Source organism: Panthera leo, chromosome A2, assembly GCF_018350215.1.
Source record: "Panthera leo isolate Ple1 chromosome A2, P.leo_Ple1_pat1.1, whole genome shotgun sequence".
In the NCBI taxonomy this organism is placed as follows: Eukaryota; Metazoa; Chordata; class Mammalia; order Carnivora; family Felidae; genus Panthera; species Panthera leo.
In genome coordinates this window covers 3,570,377-3,581,911 of record NC_056680.1, presented here as the reverse complement: position 1 = coordinate 3,581,911, position 11,535 = coordinate 3,570,377, and the positions used below count along the sequence as shown (strand labels likewise).

The following is an 11,535-nucleotide window of genomic DNA, read 5'->3' as shown; positions in this document are numbered from 1 at the left end:
ACGCGGAAGGGGCGGGCGGAGGCCAGGGGTGGAGCCGTCTGCGCGCCGTCCGCGCTCCGCCAGTCGTGGGCCCCGTCGCCGGGCCACCAGCCCCCGCGCAGAGGACGGAGCGGGACCCCGGGTAGGTGGCGGGGGGAACCAGGGGGTTAGCGTCGGCGGGGGAGGGCACCCCCGACGCCCGCGGCTCCTCCCCAGGGTTCGCGACCAGCTGCATCCCCGCCCCCCCCCCCCAGCTCATGGCGCCCTCGCGCCCCTTCTTCGGTGTCCCCCTCAACGCTCGGCTCCTCTCCCGGGTGGCCCTGGTCCTCCCCGACCCCCTGCTTCCTCCTTACCTCCCCCCATTGCTCCTCAGCACCCCAGATCTCTTTCCAGCACCCCGAATTCCTTTCCAACACCTCGAAGTCCACCCCCCCCCTCCCGGATCCCTCCCCAGCACCCCAATTCCTTCCCAACGCCACCGATCTCTCCCCAACTCTTTCTGGACTTCTCCCAACACCCAGCAGTCCTCCAACCCGGATTTCTCCCCAACATCCGGTACCTCTCCCCAACCCCCCCCCCCCATTCCTCTCCAGCCCCCCACCCCATGTTTCTGATTTCCTCCGGGAGCTTGGAGCCCCCTTCCCCGGTCCCTGTTCTTCCAGCTCCGCCAGCCCCGCCTCTCCCGCTCGCCTCTTGGCCCCCAGCCCCTTGGGGGCCCTGAAACCACTTTTTCCAGGGGCTCCCGGAACCCGCTTCCCCGGCAGGAGCCTGCTTCCCTCAGCTCGGCCCCCGCACCCCCACCCCTTCCCGTGGGGGACAGGGTTGGTTGGTTGGCCCTCGCCTCCGAGTTCCTGCAAGTCGCCCCCCCCCCCCCCCCCCCCCCAGTGGCTGCTGGCAACATTCTGATCTGGGTGGCCCCAGAGAGCCTCACGCACGGGGCCTTTTCTTCCCTTTCCCTGTGGCTGAAGTAGGAGGTTGGGAAGGGGCCGCCGCGGGGACACCCACGCAAGCTGGAGGTTGGGGGGGGGTTGTGTGTGGGGGGGTGTCGGGGGGGGGGTGGGCCCTAAACCTGCCTGCGCCCGGCTCCTCCTCTGAATAGGGACATGTGTTCATCCTTCAACACACATTTATGACCAACCTGCCGCGTGCCAGGAGACCCGGTTCAGGATGCTGGGCACATAGTAGGGGCAAAGCAGGGCCCTCCCGGAGTCCTCCGTCAGGACAAATAAGCAAAGCGAGATGATGCTTGCCGAGTGCAGAGAATGCATTTCCAGCAGCTTCTCCGCTGGCCTGGCTTGCGGATTCCTCAGATCCAGGCATGGCAAGGGGCCGGCACATAGTAGGTGCTGCGTGAGTAAGGGCAGGAACCCTGGAGCCAGGCTTCCTGGTTTAAATCCCTGCCCCTCTACTTTCCACTCGTGCGACCCAGGGCAAGCCGCTGTACCTCTCTGTGCCTCCCTTTCTTGTGTGTAAAGCGGCAGTCAAAATAGTCCTGACTTACAGGGTTGTCATGGGCTTAATTCAGTGTCTGGTCCATAGTAGATGCTCAGGAAACACTTGTTGAACAAATACCCCTTCAGTCTCCCGCACATTTTTCAGAGGCAATCTAGACACGTTTTGCCTTCCGTGCCTTGTCGTATTTTTTTTTTTTTTTATAATTTTTTTAAACGTTTATTCATTTTTGAGAGAGAGAGAGAGAGAGAGACAGAGCGCAAGCGGGGGTGGGGCAGAGAGAGAGGGAGACACAGAATCCGAAGCAGGCTCTGAGCTGTCAGCACAGAGCCTGACACGGGGCTCGAGCTCAAGAGCTGTGAGATCATGAGCCGAGCCGAAGTCGGACGCTTAACTGACTGAGCCACCCAGGTGCCCCTATAAATTTTTTAAAAATATTTTATTTATTTCGAAGTGGGGGGGAGTGGCAAAGAGAGAATTCCAAGCAGGCTCCAGAGCCCGATGCGGGGCTCCGACTCATGGAACGGTGAGATCATGACCTGAGCCGAAATCAAGATGCCACCCAGGCGCCCCTGTGACATTTCTTCATTAGCCAAAAGGAGTGAGTCGTGCCTCTACTAAGCGCCAGTCCTGGTGGAAAGCAGATTAGACTTTTTGTCTTGCTGGGGAGAGGAGTGAGTCAGCAGGAAACATTTATTGAGCGCTTACTGTGTGCCAGGTGCTGTCCACTGTCCACTGTCTGCCAGGTTCTGTCCACTCATTGATTGTTTCCAGCAGTATTTATTAAGTGCCTACTGTGTGCCAGTCACTAGGTACAGCTGTGTAACAAGACAAACGCACATCCCGGTCTTAGGGGTGCTCACTCCGGTAGGGTGTGGTGCCTGTGCAATAAAGTAGGTAAAATCTATCGTGTCAGGTAAGGAGAAAGACAAAGCAGGGGGTGTGGGGGAATGGGCTTCAGTTTTAGGCAGGGTGGCCAAGGGTGACCTTGATGAGGAAGTGACGTTTGAGCCGAGATCTGAAGGCAGCAAGGGAGCCAGCCATGTGGCTACCTGGGGAAGGGTGTCCTGGGCTGAGGGAACAGCTAGTGCAAAGGCCCTGAGGCAGGATCCAGTCTGGCATATTTAAGGAACAGTGTGGTTGGATCTGAGGGAGCAAGGGGGAGTGGAGGGGGGTGAGGTCAGGGAAGGGAAGGGGGAGGTGGGAACAGGGAGGACTTGATCCAAGGAGTCGTGACTGAGATAACCTCTGATTTCTCCTTCCTAATTGTCTAGAATATTCAGGACAAAAGCCCAGGTACCCTCCTTGCCTCCTCCTGCTCCTCTCCCTTTCTCCAAATTATCCACAAAGCCAACCATTTCCCCCCACTTCCTTGAGACCCCCCCCCCCCCCCCCCCCCCCCCCCGGCCCAGTGCCCATCATTGCTGGGCTGGGCCAGTGGTCACCTCCCCCCAGGTCCCAGGCTCCTCTCCCTGCTCCCCACAGTCCGTTCTTCCGGAAGCGGCCACTGGAGGGCGCCTGTGAGCCCCCGAGTCAGGCCCTGCTCCCCTCTGCCCACAGCCCCCCCAGAGCTCCCATCTCCCTCAGGGTAAAAGCCCAAGTCCTCCCCGTGGCGTTCAAGGCCCTGCAGGACCCCGCCCCCTTTCCTTCCCTCCCCCTCACACACTCCGCGCCAGCCACACGGGCCGCCTCCCCATTCCTGCAACACGCTGGACTCTGACCTGCCCCCGGACCTTTGCACTTGTGGCTCCTTTTGCCTGAAACTGTCTTCCCCCAGATCGTCACCTGAGTTGTTCTCTTACCTCCTTCAGGTCTCCACCGACATGTCATTTCCCTCCAGAGGTCTCCCTTGCTCTTCAGGCTTCTGGAACCTTTCCCCCGTTCCTCACTGCCGCACCCTGGCGCGTTTTCTTCGCCGCCCGTTCCATGCTCTGCAGCGGGTCACGGTCAGGTTTATTATTGGTCTCCTCCAACTAGACTGTGAGCTCTGCCCGTCTGGGGCTGCAACAGCAGCCCGTTGCCAATACGAGGTGCTCGAGAAAGATTTGTCCAGTGTGTGAAGAGACCTCAGAGACTGCGGGAGAGTCGGGGAGGAAGGGATGGCCAGGAGCCAGATGTGGTTAAAAATGTTTTAAAAAGAGGAAGAGGAACGGGGCGCCTGGCGGTTCGGTCCGTTAAGCACCTGACTTCGGCTCAGGTCATGATCTCGCAGTCTGTGGGTTCGAGCCCCGCGTCGGGCTCGGTGCTTTTGGGACAGAGCCTGCTTCGGATCCTCTGTCCCCCCCACCCTCTCTGCCGCCCCCCCCGGCTCTCTCCCCCCACCCCAAATAAATTGGAGGGTGCATGTCAGCACATCTGGTTTTTTCCTTGTAAGTTATAAACACAGCTGCTTCCAGGAGTCCTTGGCGAGCGCAGAGAACAGTCGACCTGTGACTCACGGCCGTGGAAGGGGCAGATCAGACCGTGTTTCTAGCCGCGGTCTTGATCATTTCAAACAGATTTGACCTACGTGCGTAGGCCGATTTTATTTTTTTTATTTTTTATTTATTTTTGAGAAAGAGACAAAGAGAGCAAGCAGGAGAAGGGCAGAGAGAGAAGGAGAAGCCCAAGCAGGCGCCACGCTGTCCGCGCAGAGCCCCAGGCGGGGCTTGAACTCAGGAGCCCGTGAGGTCAGGACCTGAGCAGAAATCAAGTCGGTCCTGGAGGTCGGGGCTCCAACACACGGATTTTTCAGGGGGACACAGGTCAGCCGGTCACGGCCATTGAAGCCTGCGTGCTGCATGATGATTATGTGGGTGAGAGAGAGAGAGAGAGAGGCTTTTGGTCTTAAGGTTACAGACACTGAGGGGCGCCCGGGGGGCTCAGTCGGTTGAGCGTCTGACTTCGGCTCAGGTCGTGATCTCACGGTCCGTGAGTTCGAGCCCCGTGTCGGGCTCTGTGCCCACAGCTCAGAGCCCGGAGCCTGTTTCAGATTCTGTGTCTCCCTCTCTCTCTGCCCCTCCCCAGCTTGTGCCCTGTTTCTCTCTCCCAAAATAAACAAAGATTAAAATAAATACATAAATAAAAGGTTACAGATATTAGGGCCAGTGAGCTGTTCTGCCCGGTCACGTTGGTTGAGTTTGCCCCTCTGAGGAGCGGGGGTGCAAAATCACATCCCGGTTTCTTGTCAAACGTCTTCTGTAAAGGACCAGAGAGTGAGTGTTTTCAGCTCTGCAGCCGGGAGACGTGGTCACCTCTGCAGCCACTCAACTCCGTGGCTGTCATTGGAAGGCAGCCACGCGCTGTGTGTATATCAGTGGGCATGGCTGGGGGCCGAAATACTTTATTTGTTTCAGTAAATAAACTGCCCTCTGGCCTGGGCAGTTACGCACAGTATCATGAGAGCGGTCCTTTTTTTTTTTTTTTTTTTTTTTTTTCCTTTTTTTAAACTAATCTCTATGCCCAACATCGGGCTTGAACTCACGACCCCTAGATCAAGAGTCGAACACTACCAACTGAGCCGGCCAGGCGCCTCTGTCATCAAGCCAGTCTTGATTTTAAAAATCTGCAGGAGGGTAGGGAGTGAGCTGGGGGGGGATACCCAGCAACAGTATTGCAGGCAGAGAGAGCAGCTGGTGCAAAGGTCCTGAGGCAGGACTGTGCCTGGTAAGTTTAACGAACAACAGGAAGATCCGTGGCCTTCAGGGGACCCACTAGATGGCCCAGCCGGTTGATTGCCAGACTTCGGCTCAGGCCATGATCTCACGGTTCGTGGGTTCGAGCCCCACGTCAGGCTCTGTGCTGACAGCTCGGAGCCCAGAGCCTGCTTCAGATTCTGTGTCTCCCTCTCCCCTCTGCCCCCCCCCACCCTTGCTCGCACTCTGTCTGTGTCCCTCTCTCTCTCAAAAATAAATATACATTTAAAAAGTTTTTAAAATATTTGAATTGATTGCCCACTTGACAAAACTTAGCAGTTTCCTGAAACTCTGCCTTTGCGGCTTCTTCCCTTGAAGTAATAGCCAGTGTGGCCCCACGGAGTCCTTCTTCCTCGTGGCGGCACACCTAAGTCACAGCCACCACATTTAGACAGGTCTAAGGTGGTTCCAACTTCTTTGGTCCCGCCTCCCTCAGTGTGAAAGTTCAAGTCCTCCGGACTCCCCGCCAGGTCTCCTCCCCCTCCTCCCTCTCTCCCCCTCACCCACTCAGCCGTGCGGGCCTTCTCCCTCCTCACTGCTCCTCCATCAAGCTGGGCTGGTCCTGCCCCAGGGCCTTTGCATACGTAGTTCCCTCCTCCTGGACCTCTCTTCCCTCAGATGTCCCTATGGGTCACTCTCTCCATTTTTTTTTTTTTTATGTTTATTCATTTTTGAAAGACAGAGAGAGACAGAGCACAAGCAGGGGTGGGGCGGAGAGAGAGCGGGACACAGAATCCGAAGCAGGCTCCGGGCTCTGAGCTGTCAGCACAGAGCCCGACGCGGGGGCTCGAACCCACGAACCGCGAGATCCTGACCTGAGCCGAAATCGGATGCTCAACGGACTGGGCCCCCCGGGTGCCCCTCACTCTCTCCATTTTTATGTCCTGTTGAAATCTCTGTCATCGTTGAAGCCTTCTTGATTCACGTTGTTTAAAACTTCACCCACCCACCCCTGACTCATGGGGTTCGAGACCCTCCTTCCCGCCTGCCGTTTCTCCACGGCGTTTGTCCCCAGCTGATAGATATGCTGTGAGCGTCCCTCACCTGTGGGTTGTCTGTCCTCCACGCGAGGAAGTCGGCGGCCTTTGGGGTGTCTGTGCTGTCTCGGCCCCCCGCCCCCCAGTCAGCACTTCGGCATGTCAGGCCGCTTCTATTTCTGAAACAGCCAGACAGCCACCTGCCTCTACATCCTTCCCCCCAAGCACTGCCCCCTCCACCCCCCGACCCTTCTCACCCGCTTCTCTTCCGCCCTGCTCCCTGCGTCGGCTCAGTCCCATCCGCCTTGCACCTCTGCCCCCAGTGCTGGCTCTCCCCGTGCCGTCTCCAACCTTTCTGGAGTCTTTGACCTTGGCCCTGGGGCCCCGGAATGGCCTGTATCTACTCAAAATGCACTTTAAAAAAAAAAAAAATCCTGAATCGTTTATGCAGTGAGGTCCGTGATTTATCGGCAAAGGGGGTTGGGTTGGTTCACGAAGCAGTTCTTGGTCTGTGCCAGGATCGCTCAATGTCAGCACCTTGCAACATTGGGTCTGGATCGTTCTGTGTGTGGCGGGGGGGGGGGGGGGGGGGCGGGGCATCCTGGGCACCACGCGGGCAAGGAGGGGTGAGCGGCATCCCTGACCCTACCTACTCGATACCTTTCTGTGTAGTCGCGACACCCACAGATGCCCTCAGACATCGCTGAGGGTCCGGGGGCAGGGCTCAGAACTGTTGTTAGTTGAGAAGGACGTCTGTACCCTTAGGGGTGTCATCGTGGGCACAAGCGTGAACCAGGCAGTAGGTCCCGGCCCAGGCTGAAAGGCATATCAAGTGTTCTCAGCCTCCTGGAATGATCTGAAGTGGCATTTTTTTTTTCTAAATCTGAATATGACCTGCTTTGAGCAGCCGGTGGCCTAAGTTCCGAGGTTTGGAACAGTGTCCCTAGCGTCTGTCGTGCGGACTTGGGAAAGGCCTTTTTCTGTGCCCGTGGTTTCATCCACAACATTGGGACCATAGGAGCTCTGGCCCCATTCACTCATTCATTTATCCCACAAGTATTTGTTAGGTCCCTGCTCCGGGCCACAAGAGTCTCAGCCCCCTCCTCTGGTGCCCCGGGGTCAGGAGACAGGTGACAAGTGCGAAAAGTCTAACGCACAAGGCACGTCCACCCGTGACGCACTGTGGGGGAGCAGGTGACGTGGGCGAGACAGCCCAGGAAGGGCGGGTGTGGACGTGTAGGGCTCCCGAGACGGTGCCATTGGGCCTGAGAGTTGAAGACGGGAACAGTGTCGCTCAGGCAAGGGTCTGAGGAAGGAGCCGGCTTGGCGTTTTTTTCCTCTTTCTTTCTTTTTGAGAAATAGAAGACGAGTAGCCGCAGCCCGGTCACGCGCGGAGCTGGCTCTCAGCAATGGCTAGTGTCTCATCAGCACGGCCCGTATCAGCCGCTGCTGCGTAAATTACCCCGGAACCTCCTGGTTTCAAAACACCAAACACTGGGGCGCCTGGGTGGCTCAGTGGGTTGAGTGCCCGACTCTTGATTTCAGCTCAGGTCGTGGTCCCAGGGTCGTAGGGTCGAGCCCCGTCTTGGGCTCTGTGCTGAGTGTGGAGCCTGCTTGAGATTCTCTCTCTCTCTCTCTCTCTCTCTCTCTCTCTCTCTCCCTCTGCCCCACTCCCCTGCTTGCCCTCTCTCTCATAAATAAAAAGTGAAAAGGCAACCCACGGGGTAGGAGAACATATTTAAAAATAAATAAAAACAACAAACACTTATCATCTCACACAGAGAGAGACTGGGTGTCAGGAATCTGGAGGAAGGTGAGGTGGGGGCCTCCGGCTGGAGTCTCATGAGGTCACGGTCAAGCGGTCGGCAGGGGCCGCCTCATCTGAAGGCTCGACCGGGGCTGGAGTTGCTGAGAGCCCAAGCCGCCCCCCTCACGTGGCTCATGGAGGGCAGCCTCGCTTCCTTACCCCCGACGGGGTGCCAGAGAGTGGCCAAGCTGGTGTTTTCTGTCACTGGTGACAGCCCGTCACTTTTGCCGAGGTCTGTCAGTCACAAAGGTGGATTCTGGGTTACGGCTGGAAGCCCCGCCCTGGGCTGTGGATGCCAGGACGGGGGTCCCTGGGGGCCACCTGGGAGCCTGATTACCTCCCTAGCGAACACGTATGGGATGCCTGCTGACTTCCGGGCATCGGGGCTCGGAACTTTCCATAAGGCTGTGGCAGCACAATGCCCTGAAACGATCCCAGCACTGGGCTTATTATTATTCCCAACGCACGCAGCCTCTGGAGCCACGTTTCGTGGCTTCAAGTCCCAGCTCCGTGACCCACCGGCTGTGTGACTTTGGGCAAGGGACCTCATGTCTCTGGACACATTTTGCCATTTGTGGGTGGGGGAAATCGTAGCGTCGCCCTCTCGGGGGACACCAGGCAAGTGTCGGCGGCTCTCGTGTCGCAGAGGAGGAAATGGAGGCGGGGGAGGGGACGCGTCTTTCTCAAGGTCACCCTGGCAGGCGGTGCTGGCGCTGAAGGCAGGCAGGTGGGGGCGTCTGGACCCCCCCCGGAGCTGCCCCCTTTCTGACGGTGTCTGTCTCGCCCCACAGGTCGGCCCCAGGGTCCCCCCGTGGGATTGGGGTGAGCACGTCGGGGGACGCCCAGCATGCAGGAAGGCAGGGGCTGCGGAACATGCCTCCAGCCTCCAGTGTTGCTGCCCGCGGCTGCACCCACCTGCGCCCATGGCCCGCACGGGCCCGTCGCTCTCTGGCGCCTTCGACATTCTAGGTGCCGCAGGCCAGGACAAGCTCTTGTACCTTAAGCACAAGCTGAAGACGGTCCACCAGGGCTGCCGAGGGGCGGACCTCCTGTACGCCATGGTGCTTCTGAAGCTGGGCCAGGAGACGGAGGCCAGGATCTCCCTGGAAGCACTGAGGGCGGACGCAGTGGCCCGGCTCGTGGCCCGCCGCTGGGCCGGCGTGGACAGCGCCGAGGCCCCAGAGGAGCCCCCAGACTTGTCCTGGGCCATTGCCCGGGTGTACCACCTGCTCGCCGAGGAGAAGCTGTGCCCGGCCCCTATGCGGGACCTGGCCTACCAGACAGCCCTCCAGACGTTCAGCTCCAGGGACGACCACCGGCTGGCCGAGCTCCAGGGAGAGGCCCGGGACCGGTGCGGCTGGGGCGTCATCCGGGCCCCGGGAGCTTCCAGCCCCTTCGCTCCGATCGGGGCTGCCTCCCGCCATGCTCGGTGTCCCCCTCGGGCACCCGCAGCCTGCCCAAGCCCATCGAGGGCCTTTCGGGCTGGAGCAGAGGCTGTTCTCTGAGATCCACCAGCAGCCCCGCCTCCCTCGCCAGCAACCTGGAAATCAGCCAGTCACCCACCATGCCTCTTCTCAGCCAGCACCGCGGCTGTCGTGCGCCCAGCAAGCTGTGTGAGGAGCCCCGGGCAGGCCCCGGGCCCGAACCTGCCCCCACAGGCTGCCAGGAGCCTGAGGAAGTGAGCTGGCCACCATCCGAGGAGGCTGTCAACCCTTCACCTGGGGACACAGCCGGCCCTCCATCGGGGGTGACTGCCGGGCCCCTGCTGGGGGAGAGCGCTGGCCCCTCATCGGAGGGCCCCTCTTTGGAGGGCCCCTCATCCGGAGAGACTGCCGGCCCCCAGATGCCACCAGACAGCCCGGGCCCTAGACTTCCTGAGGTGGTCCCAGATGCAAGCCCCACTGGCCAGCCCGACGCCCCCAAAGCTCTGGAAAGCGGCACCCGCTACCCGGTGGAGTGCAGCCACGCGCTGGCAGCCCCCGCATCTCTCCCCTTGCCCCCCAAAACCACTTGCCCTGACAAGGACCAGACCCCCCTCTCACTCCCTGTAGAAGATACCGCTTCCCAGAGGACCCCCCCATGCCCCCCCACCCCCTCGGCCCCGAGGACCTCCGCGCCCTGCCCTTCTCCATCCATCCCTCCTTCCGCTTGCCCCGCCGCCTGGAATCCGTGCCCCCCGCCCCCCGAGCTGGAGCCAGAGCAGAAATTCTACAACTTTGTGATCCTGCACGCGGGGGCAGACGAGGACATTGCCCTGCGGGTCCGAGAGAGGCTGGAGAGCCTGGGCGTCCCCGATGGCGCCACCTTCTGCGAGGATTTCCAGGTGCCCGGGCGCGGCCACCTGCGCTGCCTGCAGGACGCCATCGACCACTCAGCCTTCACCCTCCTGCTGCTGACCCCCAACTTCGACTGCCACCTGGGCCTGCACCAGGCGGGCCAGTCCCTGATGAACAGCCTCACGCGGCACGAGTGCCGGGACTGCGTGATCCCCTTCCTGCCCCTGGAGAGCTCGCGGGAGCAGCTCAGCCCGCACACCTGCAGCCTGCTCACCAGCCTGGTGTGGCTGGACGAGCGCTCCCATATCTTCGCCAAGAAGGTGGCCAACACCTTCAAGCCGCAGAGGCTGCGAGCCCGCAGGGCCCACTGGAGGAAGGAGCAGGACGTCCGCGCCCTGCAGGAGCAGCACCAGCAGCTGGAGGGCGAGCGGCAGCGCGTCTCGGCGCTGAACGCCGCCTACTCGGCCTATTTCCAGAGCCACTCGGCCTGGCAGGCGCAGATGGAGGCGCTCCGGGTGGCCTTCGGGAGCCACATGCCCTTTGGGACTCCGGGCCCCTGGGAGCGCCCCCGCCCTTTCCCTCCTGGCCGGGCCACCAGCCGCCGGCGCCCGCGCCCCCGTGGCTGGCCGGCGCCCCGGCACCCGCGCCCGCCTTCCCCGCAGCCCCCGGCGCCCCCTCAGAGCCCGGGGCTGCAGCCCCTCATCATCCACCACGCGCAGATGGTGCAGCTGGGCCTCAACAACCACATGTGGAACCAGAGAGGGACCCAGGCGCCCGAGGACAAGACGCAAGGCGCGGAGTGACCGGTGACCCCGGCCTTGGGGACGCCCGCACCGTGCCCGGGCGGGAGGAGGAGCGCGACGTCGTCTGCAACCTTCAGGACATCGCGGGGGAGACCTTCGTGTCTCAGGAAATCGTGCAAAATGGGCCCCGGCGACTTTCTGGCGCGCAAAGAGGGGGGGGTGCGGCGCGGAGTTGGTGGTGGCATTTGCGGATTCTCACCCTGGCGGTGGCGGGGAGTGGGCTGGGGGATGTGGGAAGTGTGTTTCGACTTTAATAAATATTTATTGAACGCTTCTCCAGTGCCGTGCCACTCCCGGAGACGTCTAGTGTTCCCCCAAAAAGGGGATTGGAAGGGAGACGCCGGGACCGGAAGTTGCGCTGTTTCTCTCATTTCATTGGGCAGAGCGTAGTCACGTGGTCCCTTTGGCTGCAAGGGAAGTTGGGAAATGTAGTCTTCTGCTGGGCAGTGTGCTTTGCTGAAAGTTTTGGTTCCCGCATCACAGAATGTGGAGAGAAAAGACACAGGACATTTATTACTTGATTGCTGTAACCAACCCCCCCCCCCTTTTTTTTTTTTGCCTGGGAGG

General features: G+C 60.3%; 1 protein-coding gene across 1 annotated transcript; it reads left to right on the top strand.

Annotated features, from left to right (window-relative positions):
* The first annotated feature begins 39 nt into the window (after positions 1-39).
* TICAM1 (toll like receptor adaptor molecule 1) lies at positions 40-11,163 on the top strand. The gene is given in 5 exon segments (XM_042928077.1): positions 40-121; positions 8,681-9,260; positions 9,263-10,720; positions 10,723-10,820; positions 10,822-11,163. Coding segments are annotated over 4 exon segments (2,151 nt in total). The 5' UTR covers positions 40-121; positions 8,681-8,812; the 3' UTR covers positions 10,969-11,163.
* The last annotated feature ends 372 nt before the right edge of the window (positions 11,164-11,535 follow it).